Genomic DNA, 22,225 nt, shown 5'->3' with positions numbered 1-22,225 from the left:
CTGTACCTGTGTCAAATTCCTGGTTTTGTATTGTTCCGTAGTTAACTAAGATGTAACGAATGGAGGAAACTGGGTGAAGGGTGGGTACACAGGATCTTTCTGTATTATCTTTGCAATTTCCCACGTTCTATATTTTAACTATCTTAATTATTTTTCAATGCAGAAAATAATTTAAAATAAACCTTATTTGCCTTGGGTAGTTGTGGCTCCCATTATTTTTCAAGAGGAGAAACTTGAAACTGTGGAATCCCGCAATACTCAGTTTCACATATAAGCATGACCTGACTGGGGCCATGCCCTGAGAAAGGCGCTGGGCGGCACCAAGGTGGGGAGCCAGGGAAGTCTTCCCTCGCCCTAAGGATGCGGGGAAGCGGCGTTGGCGCCACTGAAGCTGGGTGGGAGGGGGGCGTCACCGAGTTCAGCCCCACCCTCCGCCGCTCCCCAACCGGGTCCGGCGTCCGCATCGCATGGCCAGAAGGCGGGGAGCGAGAGGCGCTGGGACCCTCACGTGGCGCTCCAGCACCCCGTACCGTCGCTGCGCCTCACCTTAGGGAAGAGCAAGGGAAGAACTTTATTTGAACCGCGAATATTTTTTGGCCACTGAGATTGAGTTTCCCAGTGCTTTGGCTTCCTGCCTCTTTATCGTGGATTTGATCCCTGAGCTGCTCGCCTTTCCCTAACCTCCCGCGGTGCAGCCGAGAGCCCTCCCGCGCGCCTGAGTCCAGAGCAGAGGAAGGGAGGCGGCCTCCTCCTGGTTCCCCCGAAGCCCTCCCTGCGCCGCGGGTGGCCAGGAAGTAGCGGGCGGTGGCCCCGCGTCCCGGGAGCGCACAGCAATGCAGGCGCTCAACATCACCCCGGAGCAGTTCTCCCGGCTGCTGCGGGACCACAACCTGACGCGGGAGCAGTTCATCGCTCTGTATCGGCTGCGACCGCTCGTCTACACCCCAGAGCTGCCTGGGCGCGCCAAGCTGGCCCTCGTGCTCACCGGCGTGCTCATCTTCGCCCTGGCGCTCTTTGGCAATGCTCTGGTGTTCTACGTGGTGACCCGCAGCAAGGCCATGCGCACCGTCACCAATATCTTTATCTGCTCCTTGGCGCTCAGTGACCTGCTCATCACCTTCTTCTGCATTCCCGTCACCATGCTCCAGAACATTTCCGACAACTGGCTGGGGGGTAAGAGTCGCGCCTCGCTCCTTCTCCGTTAACCCTCTGCCTTTCAGGCAGATTTTTAACTTTGGTTTGTTTAATTATTTGAATTTTTTTTAATCTTTTAGTAAGAAAACCAGGGGAGACAAATCTGGTAATTACAGAAAAGGGAGCTGAAATAAGTGGCGAGGGGTGCGACTCCCCACCTCACTGCTGGGGACCTTTCCCAAGCCTTTCCCCAATGTATGTCTCTATGCCACAAGGAGGAAGCCCTGGACGGGAATCAGAGGCGGCAAAAAAAAAAAAAAAAAAAAAAAACTTACATCCAAGTGAACACAGGTGGCGGAGTTCTAAGAAAGAGCAAACCAAAGTTAAAAATCTCATTTCCTCATTCCCCCAGCCTCCACCCTCACTTCCCAGTGGCTTGCAGACAGCTTCTTGTACCTATGAACATAAAACAAATATAATTCATGTGCAGTAAAAATATACTGAACTAGTCCTTTAAAAAACTGTATTAAGTGTCATGCAGGAAGAAGGAACACAGAAAACTGATGCCGTCCTGTCTATTAAAAAACGAGAGATGACATTCTCCTCTTTCCGTATAATGGGAACAAAAATGACAGAAGAGAGATGGAGTCACTGAGTTGGGAACAGTGTGTGGAGGTTGGCAAAAAAGATATACTGTTTCTGCAGATGATCCAACCGTTCCAAGAACACAGCTGGAGAATGCCCTGGTGTAAATCCATCAGCAGTAGTGTTGTGTTCTCACCAGTGCTTATGGTGCACCGTGGGCCTCCGCATTTTCACAGTTGGGTGTATTCTTGTGGCCACATCAAAATGGTTAGAAATGTAAGAGAAATAGATCATTATGCCTTCAATCTCTGCTATTTCTATACCATTACTAATTCTCTTAAAGTCATGGTGTTTCATCTTACCATTACCGATTTGAGATTGTGAGCATTGCTTTTTTCCCCATTAGCTTAAACTGAGTTTGCTGTTAGTGAGTCAGAATGTTAAAGTCTTTGATTCTTATCAATCTACAATGTAAATATTTTCAAAAAAGCATTAAACATTGAGTACAGAGCATTGACTTGAAAGTAATACACAATGTGGAAAGTAAGACATTGATTTATGAATTAGAGACTTTCTTATGCACACTGATGCAGTAATTATATTTGGGCATTTTAAAGTTGCTCAGCGCAACTAACTCCATAAAATTAATGGGGTATTTTTTGATCATCATACAGAACTTGTTTTTTGGGGGAAAAGCATGTGAGTTTTCATTTCTAAATGTTTGTGAAAGCAGATTTATGAAGCTTATTTGTACTGGGGATGATTATAGCTCCATTTGTAAAGGTGAAAATAATTATGCAAAGTGGGATTTTATGGTGGGGATCAAAAGACCTGGATTACTATTTTGGCTGTAATACATATTAAGTTTGCATGTCTGAGTCTCAATTTTTCAGTAAAATATTAGGGATTAGAGATGTTTGAAAGTGCAGTGAGTCCAGTCAGGCGCGGTCGCTCATGCCTGTAATCCCAACGCTTTGGGAGGCCAAGGCGGGTGTATCACAAGGTCAGGATATCAAGACCATCCTGGCTAACACGGTGAAACTCCATCTCTACCAAAAATACAAGCAACAAAAAAAAAATTAGCTGGGCATGGTGGCACGCACCTATAGTCCCAGCTACTTGGGAGGTTGAGGCAGGAGAATTTTTGAACCCAGGAGGCAGAGGTTGCAGTGAGCCGAGATCGTGCCACTGCACTCCAGACTGGGTGACAGAGCAAGACTCCATCTCAAAAAAAAAAAAAAAAAAAAAAAAAAAAAAAAAAGAAGGAAAGAAAGTGCAGTGAGTCAGATCTTGAGCTCCTGTTCATATTGGGGAATGATGGCCGAGAAAGGCTGTATAGTGCATCTTCCATCCTCAGGGCTTATTTGGGAACTGCCAAGGTTTTTCTCAAGTTTTCTTTTCTCCCTGCTTCTTACTTCATGGAGAAATTTCACTTTAGCTTCTAAATACTGAAGGAGAGTAATACATTGCTCATTTATTTTACGTGGTTAGTGTGAGAATAAAGTGTGTTAGTAAAAGTGCTTTGAAAAATATTGGTCATGCCATGAAAGTATAAGGTATTAATTCTATTAAGGAGTGTTTAATTGGGGGTGGCCTATGTTTATCTGGGACAAGATTTATAGAGTAAATAATAATCTTATAAATCGAGTAAATAATACCAAAATTGAAGTGCGAGGGAGAGGTGAGAGCCTGTAGAGGGGTTAGAGATAAATATGAAAACAGAATTAGCTTGTGCATTATAGGACAGGATAATCATTGCAAAATTTCCTTGATAAATTAACAAAAGAAAAGTTCAAGAAAATGTAATCTAAGAGCCAAAAATTAATTCACAATTTATTATTTTACAAAGCTATTGAGGATCTCCTATCCGGCAAAGTATTCTACCTTGAGAGTACAAAAGTGAGTCAAGTCTATCTGTGCCCTTCAGGACCTCAGAGAATAGGAGATGGCCCCAAAATTAGCAATAAGAGGATTTGATAGAAAGAGGATCCACTCTGCTCTAGGAGCACAGAATAATCAGGAAGGCTTCCTCAAGGATGTGATGTTCAAGCTAGATCTTGAAGAATAATTCCGAGAATAATTTAGACTGTTTCCAGCAGAGGATGGAGTGTGTTCTAGGAACAGGGGTCAGTGCCAAGTTGGAGGGAAGAAAGAAGATGGTGTATTCCAAGAATACCATGCAAGGCATTGCAAGAATGCACAGTTTATATGTGGGGAATGGCAGGAAATGAGACAGAAAAGTAGTGCAACTGGGGAGGAAAGTATGTGTGTGTGTGTGTGTGTGTGTGTGTATATATATGTAATTATGTAAAAACCTAAAATATGAATACCCCTCAGATTCCTTCAGGAGTGAGGTAGGAAACAGAAACAAAGCAATGAAGATCACCAGGAAGCAACGGCGACAAAAGAAAGACTCTGTCTCCTCTAAAGGGGGCAGAATTGCAGCATGCTGGAGTGCTACCCCGGATTGTCACATCTTCTTTTGTTGTTGTTCTTGCTTCCCGACCTCTCCTTCCGAAAAGCTGGCAATACAGATTTTTATGATGCTGACTTCTAAGTCAAATCCAAAAGTAAAATGCAATCGAGTAAAAGAAAGCATCTTTATGGCTTGGTCACAGATAATTCATGGACTTCCAGTTTGTGACATCTCTACATTGCCTCTCTCTCAAATATTTCCAATAATGGTAAGGCTGTGAATGACTGTTTTATTTTTCTTTTAGTCCATTCCTCTTTCTTTCTGGGGACCAGCAGCACTTATTGAGTCAAAACCTGCATTTTAACAAGGTTCTCAGTTGTTTCACACGCACATTAAAGTTTGATAAGCACTAGAGAAGTCAGCTCAGGTCTTTACAAGGGAAAAAAAAGTTTGTTAAGCACTACTTGAAGTAAGTAATGGTTCTTAGACCTGGCTACACAGAGAATCTCCTGACGGGCTTTTGAAAATGGACTGCACCAGCCCCAGCCCAAACCAGTTGTACTTGTCTCCAGCCACACTGCCTTACAGAGCCCAGTGTGCACAACTCTACTCAGGTCCCCTTTCAGGGACATCATGTTGTTACCTTAAAATTGGTTGTGGCAGGAGTATTCACATCATGGAAATCAGCACTTACTAGTTAGGCCTGTTTTTTAAAAAGTGAAAAAAAAATCACAAATAAACAGAAATCAAACAGTTGTTTTCTAGCACACCACTGAGCAAAGACATTGAGTTTTATTTTGTACACTGCTGGGGACCATGAATAATAGGTGAGGCAAAGTATAGCCACAAACATGTTTTTACATGAATTACGATGAAGTTGGAAAGAGATACAGGTGATCCACAGCATCTAAGTGTGCCCAGCATGGAGGCAAGCTGACATTCAATACCTTTCATCCACCTTGCGTTACCATCATCCCCTTATCGTCTTACCTTCCATCTACCAGTTGACTCACTCTCTACTCTCCAGGACTCCTTCCAACATGGAGCTAGCAGGAGTGGGGATTCTCTGCCCCCAAGTATTATAAACTGCATATGCTTATGATTTCTTTATTACCCATGTGAGGGTGGAGTTGTGCTGCCATGGCCCTTTCCTTTAGGACAGTTTTGTCTCTGTTCTCTTCTCTGATTTACTCGGCTAGACTGCAGCAGTGGATTTGCCCATTGCCTCCTTAGGGCCACCAAATTTACCTATCCTTATCTGCAGCTTGTTCTTCTTCATTTTGTTTTGTTTTGTTTTTTCCTCTTTTTTATTTTTTTCTTCACAATGTCCAAATGCTCCTCCAAATTCACTCACTGAACATGTTCTGTTTCTTCCAGCTAAATGTAGAACAATTGATTTTGCTTGTGACCGGTGCTACAGAACACCACTGTCTTCTCTAAGTTTCCATGAACTAGTCTTTTTTTGTCTTTCTTGGTTTCGTTTATGTCTCTATCTCTGTATTTTCTGCCTTTTGAGAGTTCTCAATCTTTCTCTTATTTTACAAGTAAGTGCCCACTGAAGCTTAGCATGCAATCTCTTTTCTTTCATCATCAATTTCTGCATAGAGGTTATAGTCATGACTCTCACTTCTTTGCTGATGATTCTGAAATTGGTATCTAATCAATATCATAAGCCATGGTCTTTCACCTGATCTGAAGACTTGGCACTTACACATGAATATCTTACCAACATCCATCATTCTCTCATGGTATCTTGTTCCTCTGCCCAAAGTCTAAAGTATTATTAATGACACTATGAGTCATTCTTGTATTCAGCATTTCCTGGGTATTTCCTGTGTGCACTAGGATATTGCAGGTATTGAGAAAGCTGTGTTTCTGTGGAAAAGCCAAGTTTCTATTAGACTAAGGAGGGGAGGAAGCATTCAAAGAAGTGATGGAGAATGCAGGGGGTTTTGTAGATGTCAGGGTTCCAGAGCACGCAGTGCAAGTATTGAGGAGTAGGGAGCTTGAATCAGATTAGGGGATGTTCACAGTCTGATGGGTTTGAGTCCAAAGTTGAGGGATGGGCTGGGAGAGAATGGGACTCGTGGTAGCTGAGGTAAATGAAAACTTAAGGCATAGGAATACTAATTCTGAACACTTCCCAGAAGAAGATAGAAAATCAGTTCTAATGCTAGCCTGCTTTATGACTCTAAGCATTAATAAGATGAGATGGGGAGTGTTTGGGGTGTACCTGGAGTAGTGGCCTTGCTAGGATCCTGCTGGACTCTGTATCCACTTTCGTCCTGCTGTGGATGCAGGCACAGCCAGGGGGAGGATGGTCTCCCCAGGTGCACACACAGTTCTGCAGCTTTCTCCCAAATCCTTCTGTGGGCAGTGAAAAGAATTTTCTAGCAGTGGCTGGCAAATTGACTAAAAGCAATTCCAAAAAATAGGAGTTTGAAATATATTCTAAGTAATGGCAGCATCGCTGGGGGAAGTACACTTTCATGCACCTTTACTACTTTTGAAGAGTATTAGGGTAAGAAAATACAGAAAAGTAATTTTCTCAGCAGTTGATATGAGAATTTCTCTTAGAGTGGTAATGCTCAATCTTGGCAACATGTAGGAATCATCTGGGAGTTTTTTAAAACACAGATGCCTGGTTCCTACCCCTGGAGATTCCGATTTAATTGGTCTGATTATAATAATTGGTATGGAGTTTTCAAAAGTTCCTCAAGTTAGAAAAGTTATAATTTGCAGCCAAAGTTGAAAGCCACTGATGTAGTGTAAATGCTGATAGCACCAGGAGTTCCCCAAGTTAAAAAAGTTATAATTTGCAGCCAAGATTTATAGCCATTGATGTAGTATAAATGCTGACAGCTCCAGGACTCAGGCTGATATGAAGATTAAAAGAAATAATAGATGTATTTTTTTTTAAAAAGTGCGGTGCCTACCCCATGTACCAGCTCAATATAGCTATTATGTATTTAAAAAATAGCAATGGCAGTCAGAATGCTTAGAAAATGCAAAAGCAGATTATATTAACTGGAGTCCAACAAGGAGCTCAGAGGCAATTCTTCCATTTTCTGCAGCCTATTGCATCTTTACTAAAGCCGTTGACGTTTTTAGAGTCTTTCAAGATGAATTTGGAAAGAAGTCAAAAATGGTGAAAAGTTTGGAATATAAGCCATACAAAGAAATACAAGAAGAATTATTCTCTTGCCTGGAGAATAGAACTTTAGTTATAAATTAGCACACCTCACCACAAAGGTTTTTCAGTCTATTTTGCCCAGGGCCACAGTAGCTGATGTGGGCGGGTAATAGAATGGTAGGAGGCGAAGCTCCAAGCTTCATTATAACAGGTCCTGTCTCTCTTTTTAAGAGTTAGAGTTTTGCATATGATTTTATATGAAAAATGAAAGGATGTAACTGGAAGGAAAGGAGGGAGAGAAAGAAAGCACTCGCTGTACACAACATGAAATGTTAGGGTGTGTTTTTAGAGATTGAGAGCTGATACATTGTGAAATGAATTAAACGAGGTTGTTGAACTTCATTTAGTGAAAAGATCTTAACTTTGAGGGCCAATTTAGAACAGAGAGCTTAACCTGGAACTTCTTCAGTCCCATTTTATTATTCAATCAGTGACTAGAAAACATCAGTTACATTTGTTATATAATACTTTTTCTATGATATTTCAGAAATTTTAGAGTGCCTGGGGAAATTTACATATGGTAAGACTGGTGTAAAATCAACAGTACTGTGGGGCTTAAAAAGTCAACAGAGGATCATACGCCATGTGGCACCGTGGCGCGCGGCGGGTGCTGTGTGCGCTGAGGCTGCTGAGCGGCGGACATGCACACCACAGAGCGTGGCGATGGAATAGTAACCGGGCTTGTGAGAGGGCTCTACAGTATCAACTAGGAGACAAGATCCACGGATTCACTGTAAACCAGTGACATCTGTTCCCGAGCTGTTCCTGACGGCAGTGAAGCTCAGCCACGATGACACAGGAGCCAGGTATTTACACCTGGCCATAGAAGACATGAATAATTTGTTCAGAAAAATCCCAGGCTTCTTAGAGAACCAGTGACCTTTTGCACCTAAATCGGTGAAATCATCATGTTTTCTTCTGCCGTATCCATAGTTCAAACAAAGATGAGGCAAAGCCAGACTAATTCCTGAAGGAACCCAAGAAAGTCCTCCTTTCTCTCTCTGGAATGAAATGAATTCTCTAGACCATCAGTTCTAACCTTCAAAAACCAAACCTGTTTGTGAGATCTCCTTCAAATACTACTGTAGACCCCAGTGTTTATTCATCAAATTTTTTGAATATTTGTTTTATTTGGAATCAATTTATTTGTAAGTTTAGTATTTGTATTAATATAAGGGAGAAATGTTAAAAATAAAAAAAGTCAACAGAAATGATAAAAGCTGTTGATGAAGAACTTCCTTATTTAAAATTAGGAAGTATTAAAAAAAGATGTAAATTAAACAGAGGCCCAACAGCAACAGTAGTTTGGAAGTAAAGTCAGGAATTATGCTATGGATCAGCGTCTGGTTGATCTTTTCTAGAATCAATTATGGGCACACTTTGAGAAGAAAAGATACTGTAGGTCACTAAATTTTCTTGGTAGGTGGGAGAGTGGCAGTAACAGCAATGGGATTTATGTAAAAGATTCTCTCCACTTAGGACAAGAACAGTTTACATTTAAAGTAGTGACAGGAAAGGATTTAGCAGTAAGAAAGTTTTAAACATTTCACTGTGCACTTAGGAGGCATAAAATGAATGCCATTTTAGTTTGCTTTTCTAAAACATAACTATTCTTTGGCAAGTGGTTGATTTATTAGGATTCTTGTTTATAGGGAGAGAAGCCCAACTTAAACTACCTTAAGAAAAAAAGGGGAATATTCTACTTCTGCAACTGAAAAGCTCAAAGTTAGGGCTGGTTTTAGGCATAAATGGATTAAAATCTTCAACAATGACTGTCTTCCCCCTCTGTGGCCAGATTCACTTCCCTCTGTGTTGTGGTTTCATTCTTGAGCTGTCTTTTGCCCAAGTGTGTAAGTTGACCCCAGGGGCTATACGCTTACATTTTCTTTAAAACTCCCTGTCTCAACCCAAGGGTCCATTGATGGACAAATGGATATACAAAATATGCTGTGTATACGCATAGTGGAATATTAATCAGCCATGAAAGGGAAGGAAGTTCTGATACTATAACATGGATGAATTTTGAAAGCATTATGCTCAGTGAAATAAGCCAGACACAAAAGGACAAATATTGTGTGATTCTATTTATGTGAACTATTTAGAATAGGCAAAGTCATAGAAACAGAAAAGATACTAGTGTTACCAGGGGGTATGGGGAGGGCAGAGTGGGAAGTTATTGCTTAATCCTTAAATTTCTGTTTGGGGTTATGAAAAAGTTTTTGAAACAGATAGTGGTGATCATTGCATGAGACTGTGAATGTGATTAATGCCACTGAATCTTATACTTAAAAATGGCTAAAATCATAAATTTTATGTTATATATATTTTACCACAATAAAAAATTCTGGAATAAAAAATAAAACTTTTTATCTCAGGAAATAAGAGAGAGAACTTCCTGGTAGCTGCAGAAAATTCTGGAAGGATTCTAGCCAGTTTGGCCTTGCTGTCTTACCTGTAGAACTAATCATGCACCTCAGGAGTGCCATCGTCACTCCTATTCAAAGACCTGGAGATACTTCCTACAGCCGGGAGAAAAGCCTATTGAGGAGCCACTGTGAGGCAGTTTCTTATCCCTGTCTTGTGGGAGACTGACTTTCTCTCATCTGTCTCCCGTTTGGTTTCAGTTGAGTGTAAGACTTCCCACCTTGCTCCCACTTAAGGTTCAGCTGCAGTCTTTTGTATAAATCTGTACAATTGCTTGGCTGTGGTTTAAGGGCTGCTCCTCCCCAGCAGAGCAACCCATTGCCCATGCTGTCAGTCATCTTGCCCTTCAAGGCTCAGTGTCTTCCTGTGTTGATCTGGCCTTTGACGTCTGTGCAAGTAATAAACTTCCTGAATCCATTGATGCTCATTGTCTCCTTACTAACTGAATCCGTGGAAGTGTGACAAGCTAACAACTGCAGTAGTGACACTTGGGACCCTGTTAGCCACCAAGCTCCTTGGAAAGGCTTGTCTGCTTAGCACGAAGTTCTTCCATAGGAAGGTACTCAGGGTAGATAGATATGTTTAGCAGAGTCAGCCATTTATGTCTATTGGAGTGAGTCAACCTACAGGGACTAAAGCTCCCTGATCATATGTGTCCCCATAAGGCTAAACCCTGCACTAGGTTTCTCAGGATCAAGCTGAACCAGAGTTCTGAATAGCTCTTCCTTGTCTGCCTTTCCTGCCTTGGGATGAAGTGCTGGGATCTCCCTCTGCTGTTCCCATCTCATTTATTAATATATACTCCCCAGTGGACCAACTTCCAGGCTGCCAATTCCTTCTAGTAGTGGACATATGCCTTCTCCCTCTGCTAAGGAATTATTGAAAGGTCAGTGAATGGCGTTCTAGAAGTTGGTATTGGCAGTTCCCTCTCAGTCTGTGCCTTTAAGAAAAATTCAGCAGAAGCTATACTATTTGTTTCCTTTTATGTCTTAAAACTAAAGATTCTTAACGATGAATTCTGAAGTAATCAAGTAAGTGCTTATTGTTTTTATCTGTCTTTGAAAAACTAAATTAGTCCTACCTGTAGCTTGGTTTTGGAGAAATACATTTACTGTCATATTAGAGAGATTGTAGGCTATTCAGGGTAATAGAAATCTTCAAAGACAGCATGTTCTTACATCCCAGGAGAAATAGAAGGATAGAGAAACAGTTTGATGGTGTGAAAACAAACATGGATTGTGGAATCAAACAATATTGGGTTCTAATCCTGTTCCATCCTTTATCAGTGTTTGTATTAACTAGATTATAAATTCCATGGCCTGTCATTAAAGCTTCCCCTATTAGAAGACCAAGGAGAGAAGTTACAAAATAATGTTTGATGCTGCCCCCCAGTGGTTGATGTGGCCGCAGAAAATATGACAAAGATAAAGGTTTTAGATCAAGCTTTATTTTAACAAAAATATTAATGCATATCTAGTTCTTCTTATTTCCCATTTGATTTCTCTATGAAGCATATAGCATTTACATATTTTCATTTATGCAATCTCATTTTAAAGCTCCCTTTAATACATGTATGAAAATATGTTAACGTTTTTAAACAATTTCCTGTGGAATTGAGATGCATTTAAAATCTGCAAACGTCAGGCAGTGTTGCCTAGTGAGTCCTGGAGACCTTCGAAGTCGCCGTCGCTCTCACCATGGCTGGGTCCAGACTGCGCCAAGCCTCTGGAGGACGTGGGTCCTCGGAACCTTTTTGGTGCTGGACTCTGGGCAGTCCCGCGGCAGCAGGATAACAGAACCTCTGGATGGACTCTTCCTGGGAAGCTTTGCTAATTTGCAGCAGCTGGACCATGTTCCTCATTAACATCTGTCTGTCAGCTTAGTCATCACATCATTTCACCACAGTAGCAGGGATTTAGCATGGAATTCTATATAGAAAAACACCTGGATCCCAGACTTTCAATGGCTTCAAGACAACCAGAAGTGCCTGCTCTTGAGGCTAGTGGGCCTCTAGGCAAGATGTCCCTGCCCTTCGGGATATACCCCTGGGCACTCAGCTTTGATAATACTCTCAAGGACCCTGCACCCATTACTCCTCCTCCATCAGACATGGGCAGCGTCCCTTGGAAACCAATAATTCCAGAGCGCAAGTATCAGCTCCTCGCCAAGGTGGAGGAAGGAGAGGCCAGTCTACCCTCCCCTGCCATGACCCTGTCATCGGCCATTGACAGTGTGGACAAGGTCCCAGTGGTGAAAGCTAAAGCTACTCATGTCATCATGAGTTCTCTGATCACAAAACAGACTCAGGAAAGCATTCAGCATTTTGGGCAACAGGCAGGACTGAGAGATGCTGGCTACCCACTCCATGAGGGCCTCACCACTGAAGAGACCAGGTACCTTAGAGTGGCATAAGCACTCCACAAACTAAAGCTACAGAGTGGAGAGATAACAAAGGAAGAGAGGCAGCCTGCATCAGCCCAGTCCACCCCAAGCACCACTCCTCACTCTTCACCTAAGCAGAGACCCAGGGGCTGGTTCACTTCTGGTTCTTCCACAGCCTTACCTGGCCCAAATCCTAGCAACATGGACTCTGGAAGTGGGGATAAGGACAGCAACTTGTCAGATTTGGACCGAGATCATTTTAGAAGTATGATTCTGGAAGTTTTTTCACCCAGGCCTACTGAGGAGCCCAGAAACCCTCTCCAATGGAACTGATCCGTGCCCAGGCCAACCGAATGGCTGAAGATCCAGCAGCCTTGAAGCTGCCCAAGATGGGCAGTGAAGATCCCAGTGATGAAAGGGAAGAAACAGCCACCACGGGCCCATAATCTCAAACCCTGTGACTTGAATGTGCTCACACTCACTGGCTTCTAGAGCCCTTTCCAGGGATTCTGGTAAAGAAGGTTTCTTGCACCCCACTCTCCTTTTACCTTGGCTTTCATATAGGAAAGGTATATTTAAAAACTTAATCAGATGGTCACGGTGGCTCATGCCTGTAATCCCAGCACTTTGGGAGGCTAAGTTAGGTGGATCACCTGAGGTCAGGAGTTCGAGACCAGCCTGGCCAACATGGTGAAACCCCCCTATCTCTACTAAAAATACAAAAATTAGCCAGGCATGATGGTAGGTGCCTGTAGTCCCAGCTACTTGGGAGGCTGAGGCAGGAGAATTGCCTGAACTGAAGAGGCAGAGGTTGCAGTGAGCCGAGAGCATGCCATTACACTCCAGCCTGGGCAACAGAGCAAGACTCCGTCTCTAAATAAATAAATAAATAAATAAAGTAAAAAACCTGTTAAATTGAGGCTAGAGCTGGAGACATAATTGGTTTTTGAGAAACATTAGTACAAAGCTTGCCCTTGTTGTGTGGAGGAAGCCATTTTGTACTGCTTTAAAGTTAGACTAAATATTCTCAGCAGTGGTGTATGGGGACCTCATTAACTATTTTTTCATCATTTACTCTAGGTAAGAACTTCGATCACTGCTTACTAGGTAAAGAATGTTTGTGCTGTTCCAAAACCCAGGCTTCTTGATTCCTTTACCACTATCCATGTGAGCACTGACAAATCATGGCATAGAGGTGCTCACTGACTCACTGAGATGACTCTGGCCCTGTTGATGGCTGATGCTGTGCTCCAGTCTTATCAGTTAGGGGCCCCAAGATTTGTTTGGGGCCTGGGTACAGGTTAAAGCCAGACTTGGCAGGGACCCCTGCTTCTAGGCTGAACCTTGAGTCTCCCTGCTTTTTGGTAGACCTAATGGATCACTGTCCTGCAGCCAGTTCTTCATGTGGGGCCTCTTAGGCCAGTGCCAGGGGAGACATCTCCTTGTTCTATGCCACAGAACAAACACTAGCCTAGCAGAGCCTTTCTTGCACTTTCAAGTGAGATTAATTTACCTCCAATTTGGTTAAAAGCTTCCTAAGCGAGAAAATTCGGTCTACTGGTTTGGTATAGGTAAATGGACTTAAACTTTTTTAAAGTAAAGGAGATGGTACGTACAGTTAGATTATAGTCTTGAGGTTTATGTGAAGCCAGTAGTGTTACCTTATTTTGATTTCCTTGTTCAGGTCAGGGCCTGGAACGTCTGTGGTGGGAGGTGAATGAATTCAAAATTTTCTGTATGAAAGCATTTTTCACCAAAGTGAGCCTCATGGCTTTATGCAACACATAACCTTACTGAGGGAGGGAAGTAGGGAAACCACATTTTTATTTCTCCTCACTGTGTACAAGTTCAGTTATTGTCTTGAACATGGTCTCAAATACCCATTTTTTGTTTTGGATAGTACCTTGTCTGTATAAGAAGCTGGCCTTTCCACAGAGGGGCCCTGGAGTCTGAAATTATGAGAATTAATTGATTTGTGTCTTCTATTATGATCTCTTGTTTTGACAATAAAAATCCTTACTACTTTCTCCAAAAAAATAAATAAATAAATAAAAGAATCTGCAAACATTGTAGTTTGGCAAACATAGTGTTTGACTGTGGTATAATTATTTAATTTCTCTTTGCTTTGGTGTCCTAATATGTAAACTTAGGAAACCTTATTCCCACTTTACAGTGTTGCTATGACAATGCATGACCTGAGGTGTCAAAAGGACCAGGCACCTAGAGGGTATGCAAAGAAAGGAAGCTATAATTGTTGTTCACATATTCAAAATTCTGCTACTTAAAGTGTTAGCTACATTTGTGTGTAGAATAGTTTTATATACAATAAGGATGTTAGAGAATTTTTTTTAGAACTTGTTGCACTGTTAGTAATATATCAAATATATTTGGTATGCACTTTTACAAAGCACCTGTAAAAACCAGGTCCCTTATAGCTTATTTATGATAAAATACAATAAAGTAGTTATTTCACATAAGTATAATTTACATGAAAAGAATTACTTTTATGCTCAAACTATGAGGATTCAAACTAATCATTTGTACTCAGAAAACAGAAAAGAGTGCTGCTTTCATTTGTTTCAGAAGCGATAATACATTTCTAGAGGAAGAAAAAGTGGTGGTAAAAAAATATTGTTGGGACTGAAGCTGATTTTGTAGTTCCTTTCAAGGCTCATGTGTCTTTCCAGGCCACCCAGACCATAGGCACAACTTTGCAACACCAATGTTCCTAGGAAGCGGTCCCACTGACCTATGCCTCTGTCTTGTAATTTAAGACAACTTTTCTCAACCCCTGTGTGCCTAACTCCCTATCCCACCCCAACGGAACCTCCCTTGATTATGGACATGTGCAACCAGTTATATTGCTGACATTCTTGCTGTTCAGTTCATAGCCCGAAAATGTACATGACGGCACCTCAATTTGGACACCAGGGTGAGAGTGACTGTGAAACAATGATGTCAGGCGTATGAATATTGTCTTTTAACTTTCCTGTGATACTGGCGCAGGCTTGCTGAGATGTGAGCAATCCTGGGCACTACCACCTTGCTGTGCACTGCAAAGAAGTGGAAATAATAATACGAAAATGGATACCAAAGTCTTAACATAGAGCTTACTATGTGCCAAATATAATATTATAATATTATCCTCATTTTACAGATGAGAAAATGGAGGCTCAGCAAGGTGTTCATGTATTAATTAGCTATTCTGCATAACAAACCACAAAAAATTTAGGTAATTAAACGATCATTCGTGATTCTATAGGTCAATTTCAGGTTGGCTCATCTGGATAGTTCTTCTGCTAGTCTCATCTTGTTCACTCTCAGTGCTACATCTATCTGGTGACTTCATGGGGGCTCATTGTTTTACCTCAGCAAGGGACAGGCCATCTCTGTCCCACATGGTTTCCTCTTTCAGTAGGATACCCAGAATTCTTTATGTGGAGGCACCATATTTCAAAAGAGAGAGAGAGTAGAAGCATCAGAATCTCTCAAGACCTAGGATTGAAAGTCACACAAACATTACTTCTGTGTTAAAGCAAGTCACATCACTGACCCAGATTCAAAGAATAGGGAAATAGATTCCTCCACTTGATGTGACAAGTGGCAAAATCATGTTTTAGAGAGCTTGCAGAAAGTCATGGAATTTGTAGCCTTTAAAAAAAAATCATACTTTTTCATAGTAAGTAAAATTCCCAAGCTCATATAGACTGGACATACTAGTGCCAGGTTTTGACCCCACTAGTCTGCTTCAGTGTTGGGTTTTTAACCACAGTGGTTATATTGACAGGGGAAGAATTTCACTTTCTGCAGTGAATTATGCTTCACCACCTGCTTCGGCCCTGTTTGTGCAGTGGTGCCTTTAGCAGTTCTACCCCTCGAACTCAGGTACTAGTTTGAGACCTGGAAGACAAATTTCTGTAGTGAAAATTTGCTATGATCTTTTCCTCATAGACCTTTGTGAAAATGAACTCTTGTACACTGACTATAAGTCACCCTGCCCACAAGTCTACTAATGCAGAGGCCCCAATACACATACATATTCATAGAAGTCTGTATTGGCTCCAGTGTAAAGGTAACCATGAAGCTATTCTACAGATGAAACTACACGCTTGGTTAAAAAAAAAAATTTACTGTAATGTCTACAAACAATAAAGGATTTATTCTTGTGAGGAGGAATTTTACTGGATCAGAATCTAAGTGTCAATATGAACCTGATCCAAACAGTGATTTATGGGAAAGAGACACTGGTTACGTGTGTGTGTGTGTGTGTGTGTGTGTATATATATATATATATATATATATATTTTTTTTTTTTTTGAGGCGGAGTCTCGCTCTGTCACCCAGACTGGAGTACAGTGGTGTGATCTCGGCTCACTGCAACTTCTGCCTCCTAGGTTCAAGTGATACTCCTGCCTCAGCCTCCCGAGTAGCTGTGATTACAGGTGTGCACCACCACGCCCAGCTAATTTTTTGTATCTTTAGTAGAGACAGGGTTTCACCATGTTGGCCAGGCTGGTCTTGAACTCCTGACCTCGTAATCTGCCCACCTTGGCTTCCCAAAGTGCTGGGATTACAGGCATGAGCCACTGCACCCGGCCTAGTTTTGGCTCCTTCTTTAAGAAATCTCTGAAGGATGCAAAATGTGCTAGGCTTGCATGGACTCCAGAGAGGTTAAATTGTTTCTTTTACGTTTATCCATGAAAGCCTGAAGTTTTTGAAAGAACAGCTCTCCATGATATATTTACAAGTTTATTTCAATTACAATAATGACTATTTCATGTCAGATAAGTATGGTTAGTTATCTAAATTGGATTTGCTTTTATCCTAGGCAGACTTCTTTTTAAATGGTCTTTCTTGTAGTGTCTAGATTCTTTTATTTTTCATGTGGAAGTCCAGTTGTTTCAGTGCCATTTGTTGAAAAGGCAATCTTTTCTCCATTTTATTGTCTTTGCTCCTTTGTCAAAGGTTAATTTACTGTATTTATGTGATTGTTGAGCTCTCTATTCTATTCTATTGATCTATTCATCTGTTCTTTCCTCAATACCACACTATCTTGATTAACGTAGCTTTAAAATAAGTGTGAAGTTGGGTAGTGTCAGCCTTCCAACTTTATTTTTCTTTTTCAATTTTGTGTTAGTTATTCTTGGTCTTTTCCCTCTCCCTATAAACTTTAGAATCAGTTTGTTGATGTCCACAAAATAACTTGCTGGGATTTTGCCTTTCTTACGTAAACATGCCAAAGAAAGACTTCATAGTGAAAGCAGCTGCATACATGTGTCTCCTCTCCCCGCTTTTCCCCCTCTTCCTGGATAAGGGTACATAGAAAAAAACGCTTTTTACAAAGAAAGAGAACTAAAAGAAAACCACCCATATTGTTCAATTATGGTCAGAAAAATTGTGATTTACAGATGTTACTGACAGATAGGGAGCTGACTCTGTGAGAATGGGATTTCCTTATCTTTCATTTAAAAACCTGAAGAAAATCTCTAACAAAAATCATTAGGTGAGAGGCTTATGAGCCAGTATTATATACTGAGCTATTTGGGCTCTGTGTGGCTTTCACACATCTTTCAACATGTTTTAGCTCTGGGTAGCAGCAATATAGAATATTGCAGAAAATTACAGTTACTGTTTTTTAAAAAGTTCCTTATATGGAGGTAAATAAAAAGTGGTTGTTTCACTGGCAACTGGAAGATATCTTATTTTAAAATAAATGGTACTGGTTCTTTGTAATTTGAAAAGGGAACAGGAGCAGTATTGGGAGTGGGCAAAGGAAGGAAGAGGCCGCACCTTTTATTAAATGGTTTTGCTTCCAGCACTATATGTCATTAGGTCAAGTTGTCATACTACAAACTTGTGGATCACAGACCTACTGAATCAAAATCTGCATTTTAACAAAATTCTCCAAGTGGTCCATGTGTTCAATGGAGTTTGAGACCCAGTGGCCTAAAATATATCATTACTGTGTTCCACTTTTGCTTCTGAGGAACACGGGATAGATTATTTTGGCCAGTGGTGGTAGGTCACCACTGAGCACTTTTTATTAGCAAATAGGCTGTGGCTGTATATCTCTCTCTGATTACCTATAATATGATAGGAGTAGTTGCTACAGTAATCAGGACCCTATGCTATTAAAGTTTAACTTCCACATCATCATTATACAAGGAGGGTGCAGAATGTAATATGCTATCACTTTTACTTGTCTGCTTTATTTAATGAAGACTGGATCCATCTGATTCAAACAGAATGAGTGAAAATTTCCTCAAAGTAAATATGGTCTTTGTGAAACTATTTACCCTTGTTTTCAGAAATTACAAATTTCTCTAATTATAATTAAGGAAATTGAGTGCTTTTTCTCCTTTCTGTAGCATGTGGCTGGATTTTCAGAGTTAAATCTGTGAGACATTATTGTAACAGTACATTCTTCTGAATAGATTTTCATAGCATGTTTTTGGTTTGTTCATTTCATCATTCACTTACTCATTTAACTAACATGTATTAAATGCCTAATACATGCTAGGCACTATGTTGACCTAGGGATGCAAGGGTGAACAGCACACAGTGTATGTTGTGGAAGGTTCTTGGGGAGAGACAACAAGCTTTTTGGAAAATGTGAATAGTTTTGTATGCCTGGAGTTTGGCATTCAGAGGGGATGTGGTGAGAAATGAAGTTGGAAAGAAAGGGAAAATGCGGATTCTGAAGAGCTTTCTAGTGCTGTGTTAAGGAGTTTGATCTTCATTTTGGAGCAAAGGCAACACTACTGAGGCAATGAATTTCAAAGTAGGAGTTGCAACCTGTGAATGAGTCATGAAGTCATTTGGTGAGTCAGTATTAGCGGTTTTACAAAATGGAAATACAGTAGAATAGAAAATATCAAAGAGCATTTCTGTAGTAAAAATTTTGGGTAAGTCTGTGTGATGATCATGGTCAAAACCACTACTATCAGGGGAGTCAGGCTATCCAGGGGAACCAGGCAAGCACAGTTGACCTAAGAAACATTAAACCCATCAGAACTCAGCAGTACCATAATCCTGGTCCTTCAAAATGATAATACTTTGTTCTAGCCAACTCTCAGAATTGTGATACTAAACTGGAAGAATCGATGTTTGCAATTTATAAGGAACACAACTAATTGAAAAAATGATTTACCTGTGGTTAGCTTCTAAGAAAGTACTAAGTTTTTTATCCATCTTGTAATGTCAGTATGTGGGTGAGCCTATGATAAAGGCAAACTGTTTTACATCAGTTTATACTAAAAGGTGTAAGTGATGACTGAGCAGAAAATCACTATCATCTTATATATGATTTCTGCCTAGGGCTAATAGCTCTCTGACTGTTTTTGTTACTGCACTAAACACAGTTGCCAAAAGCAAATTTGTCATGTACTCATTGTGTAAAATGAATTTTAACTTTGGACTGTGTTATGTGCAGAGATTACTAACTCATAATAGAGGAACTCCGTTGCTCAAAAAATGTTTGAAAAATGTTATCCCAGTAAGATTTGAAAAAAAAATGGTGTTTAGAAAAATGAGTGGGAAAGGAGCAGGGTCACATGCAAGTTACAGAGATGAGATATGGAAAAGAAGGAAAATTGTGATAATAAACTGTATTAGTCAGGGTTCCCTAGAGGGACAGAACAGGATATATATACACACACACACACATACACACACACACATATATATATACACACACACACTCCTATATATATACTCCCATATATATACACACACATACACACACGCACTCCTATATATACGTATATACTCCCATATATATATGAGTTTACTAAGTATTAACTTACACGATCACAAGGTCTCACAGTAGGCTGTCTGCAAGCTTGAGGAGTAAGGAGAGCCAGTCTGAGTCTGAAAACTGAAGGACTTGGAGTCCAATGTTTGAGGGCAGGAAGCATCCAGCACGGGAGAAAGATGCAGGCTGGGAGACTGGGCCAGTCTTGCCTTTTCTCATTTTTCTGCCTGCTTTATATTCACTGGCAGCTGATTAGATGGTGCCCACCAGATTAAGGGTGTGTCTGCCTTTCCCAGCCCACTGACTTAAATGTTAATCCCCTTTGCAACACCCTCACAAACACACCCAGGATCAATACTTTGCATCCTTTGATCCAATCAAGTTGACAGTGTTAACCATCACATCAGCTGTTTTCCAAACCTAAATGTATGTACAGGTAGAGAATAGAGTTCTATTAATCTGGCTGGCAATGAAGTAATTTAAAAGAGATCACACTGATGCTTCCAAACCATTGTAACACTCTGAATACTTACTTCTTTTGTAAGGCCTGTTCTCTGCACTAATTATAGACAACCTGGGATTTGGGGGATGCATTTCCATAGGGGTTGCAAACACAGACTCTGGAGCCAGACTATTTGTCTTCCTCCCTTACTGGATATACAAATGACCCTGGACAGGTTACTTTATTCCCCATTTATTCCTCGTACAAGTGGAAATAATAATGCCACCTATCTTTTAGTGTTGCCAAGAGAGTCTATGAGTTGATGGTGTTAATGCTTATGAGATCAGTACCTAGCACATGGTAACTGCTCAGGAAATGTTCCTAGAGTGAAATTAGTTTTATAACTTAGAACATTGTGATCAGTACGGCTCAGCCATGACCAAGGACATTTCTGGCAAGCTTATGTCATAAACAAGGACAAGAGAAGAGATAGAGCAGGAAAGAGTAAAGAGGCAATTTCATGCTGTGGCAAAACACCACAAGTTTATGAGAGCAGTGCAGGGAAAGAGATGAAAGATGAGTCATTTATAAAACACAAACTTCCCTTCCCAACTATTCTGTCAAGAATAAAGAAAATGATTCAGTATCCTGAGACTTTGCTGAAGTTGCTTATCAGCTTAAGGAGATTTTGGGCTGAGACAATGGGGTTTTCAAACTATACAATCATGTCATCTGCAAACAGGGACAATTTGACTTCTTCTTTTCCTAACTGAATACACTTGATTTCTTTCTCTTGCCTGATTGCCCTAGCCAGAAATTCCAACATTATGTTGAATAGGAGTGGTGAGAGAGGGCATCCCTATCTTGTGCCAGTTTTCAAAGGTAATGCTTCCAGTTTTTGCCCATTCAGTATGATATTGGCTGTGGGTTTGTCATAAATAGCTCTTATTATTTTGAGATACATTCCATCAATACAGAATTTATTGAGAGTTTTTAGCATGAAGGGCTGTTGAATTTTGTCAAAGGCCTTTTCTGCATCTATTGAGATAATCATGTGTTTTTTGTCTTTGGTTCTGTTTATATGCTGGATTATGTTTATTGATTTGCATATGTTGAACCAGCCTTGCATCCCAGGGATGAAGCCCACTTGATCATGGTGGATAAGCTTTTTGATGTGCTGCTGAATCCGGTTTGCCAGTATTTTATTGAGGATTTTTGCATCGATGTTCATCAAGAATATTGGTCTAAAATTCTCTGTTTTTGTTGTATCTCTGTCAGGCTTTGGTATCAGGATGATGTTGGCCTCATAAAATGAGTTAGGGAGGATTCCAAAATCACAATCATTCCTATACACCAGTAATAGACAAACAGAGAGCCAAATCATGAAGGAACTCCCATTCACAATAGCTTCAAAGAGAATAAAATATCTAGGAATCGAACTTACAAGGGATGTAAAGGACCTCTTCAAGGAGAGCTACAAACCACTGCTCAGTGAAATAGAAGCGGACACAAACAAATGGAAGAACATACCATGCTCATGGATAGGAAGAATCAATATTGTGAAAATGGCCATACTGCCCAAGGTAATTTACAGATTCAATGCCATCCCCATTAAGCTACCAATGACTTTCTTCACAGAACTGGAAAAAACTGCTTTAAAGTTCATATGGAACCAAAAAAGAGCCTGCATTGCCAAGACAATCCTAAGCCAAAAGAACAAAGCTGGAGGCATCACGCTACCTGACTTCAAACTATACTACAAGGCTACAGTAACCAAAACAGCATGGTACTGGTACCAAAACAGAGATATAGACCAATGGAACAGAACAGAGCCCTCAGAAATAAGACCACACATCTACAGCCATCTGATCTTTGACAAACCTGAGAAAAACAAGA

At 40.8% G+C, this 22,225-nt stretch overlaps 1 protein-coding gene and 1 pseudogene across 1 annotated transcript in view; both read left to right on the top strand.

Annotated features, from left to right (window-relative positions):
• Positions 1–467: 467 nt before the first annotated feature.
• The window catches only part of QRFPR (pyroglutamylated RFamide peptide receptor), a 56,835-nt gene continuing 35,077 nt past the window's right edge, over positions 468–22,225 (top strand). The window contains exon 1 of the mRNA XM_010362567.2: positions 468–1,173. Coding sequence (XP_010360869.2) covers positions 834–1,173 — 340 coding nt within the window. The 5' untranslated portion in view covers positions 468–833. The remainder of the gene's footprint in view (positions 1,174–22,225) is intronic.
• Positions 11,715–12,626, top strand: LOC104661794 (annotated as a pseudogene).

This window comes from Rhinopithecus roxellana, chromosome 2, assembly GCF_007565055.1.
Source record: "Rhinopithecus roxellana isolate Shanxi Qingling chromosome 2, ASM756505v1, whole genome shotgun sequence".
Classification (NCBI taxonomy): domain Eukaryota; kingdom Metazoa; phylum Chordata; class Mammalia; order Primates; family Cercopithecidae; genus Rhinopithecus; species Rhinopithecus roxellana.
Note: the sequence above shows the minus strand (reverse complement) of the source record. Positions and strands in the feature narration are given on the sequence as shown.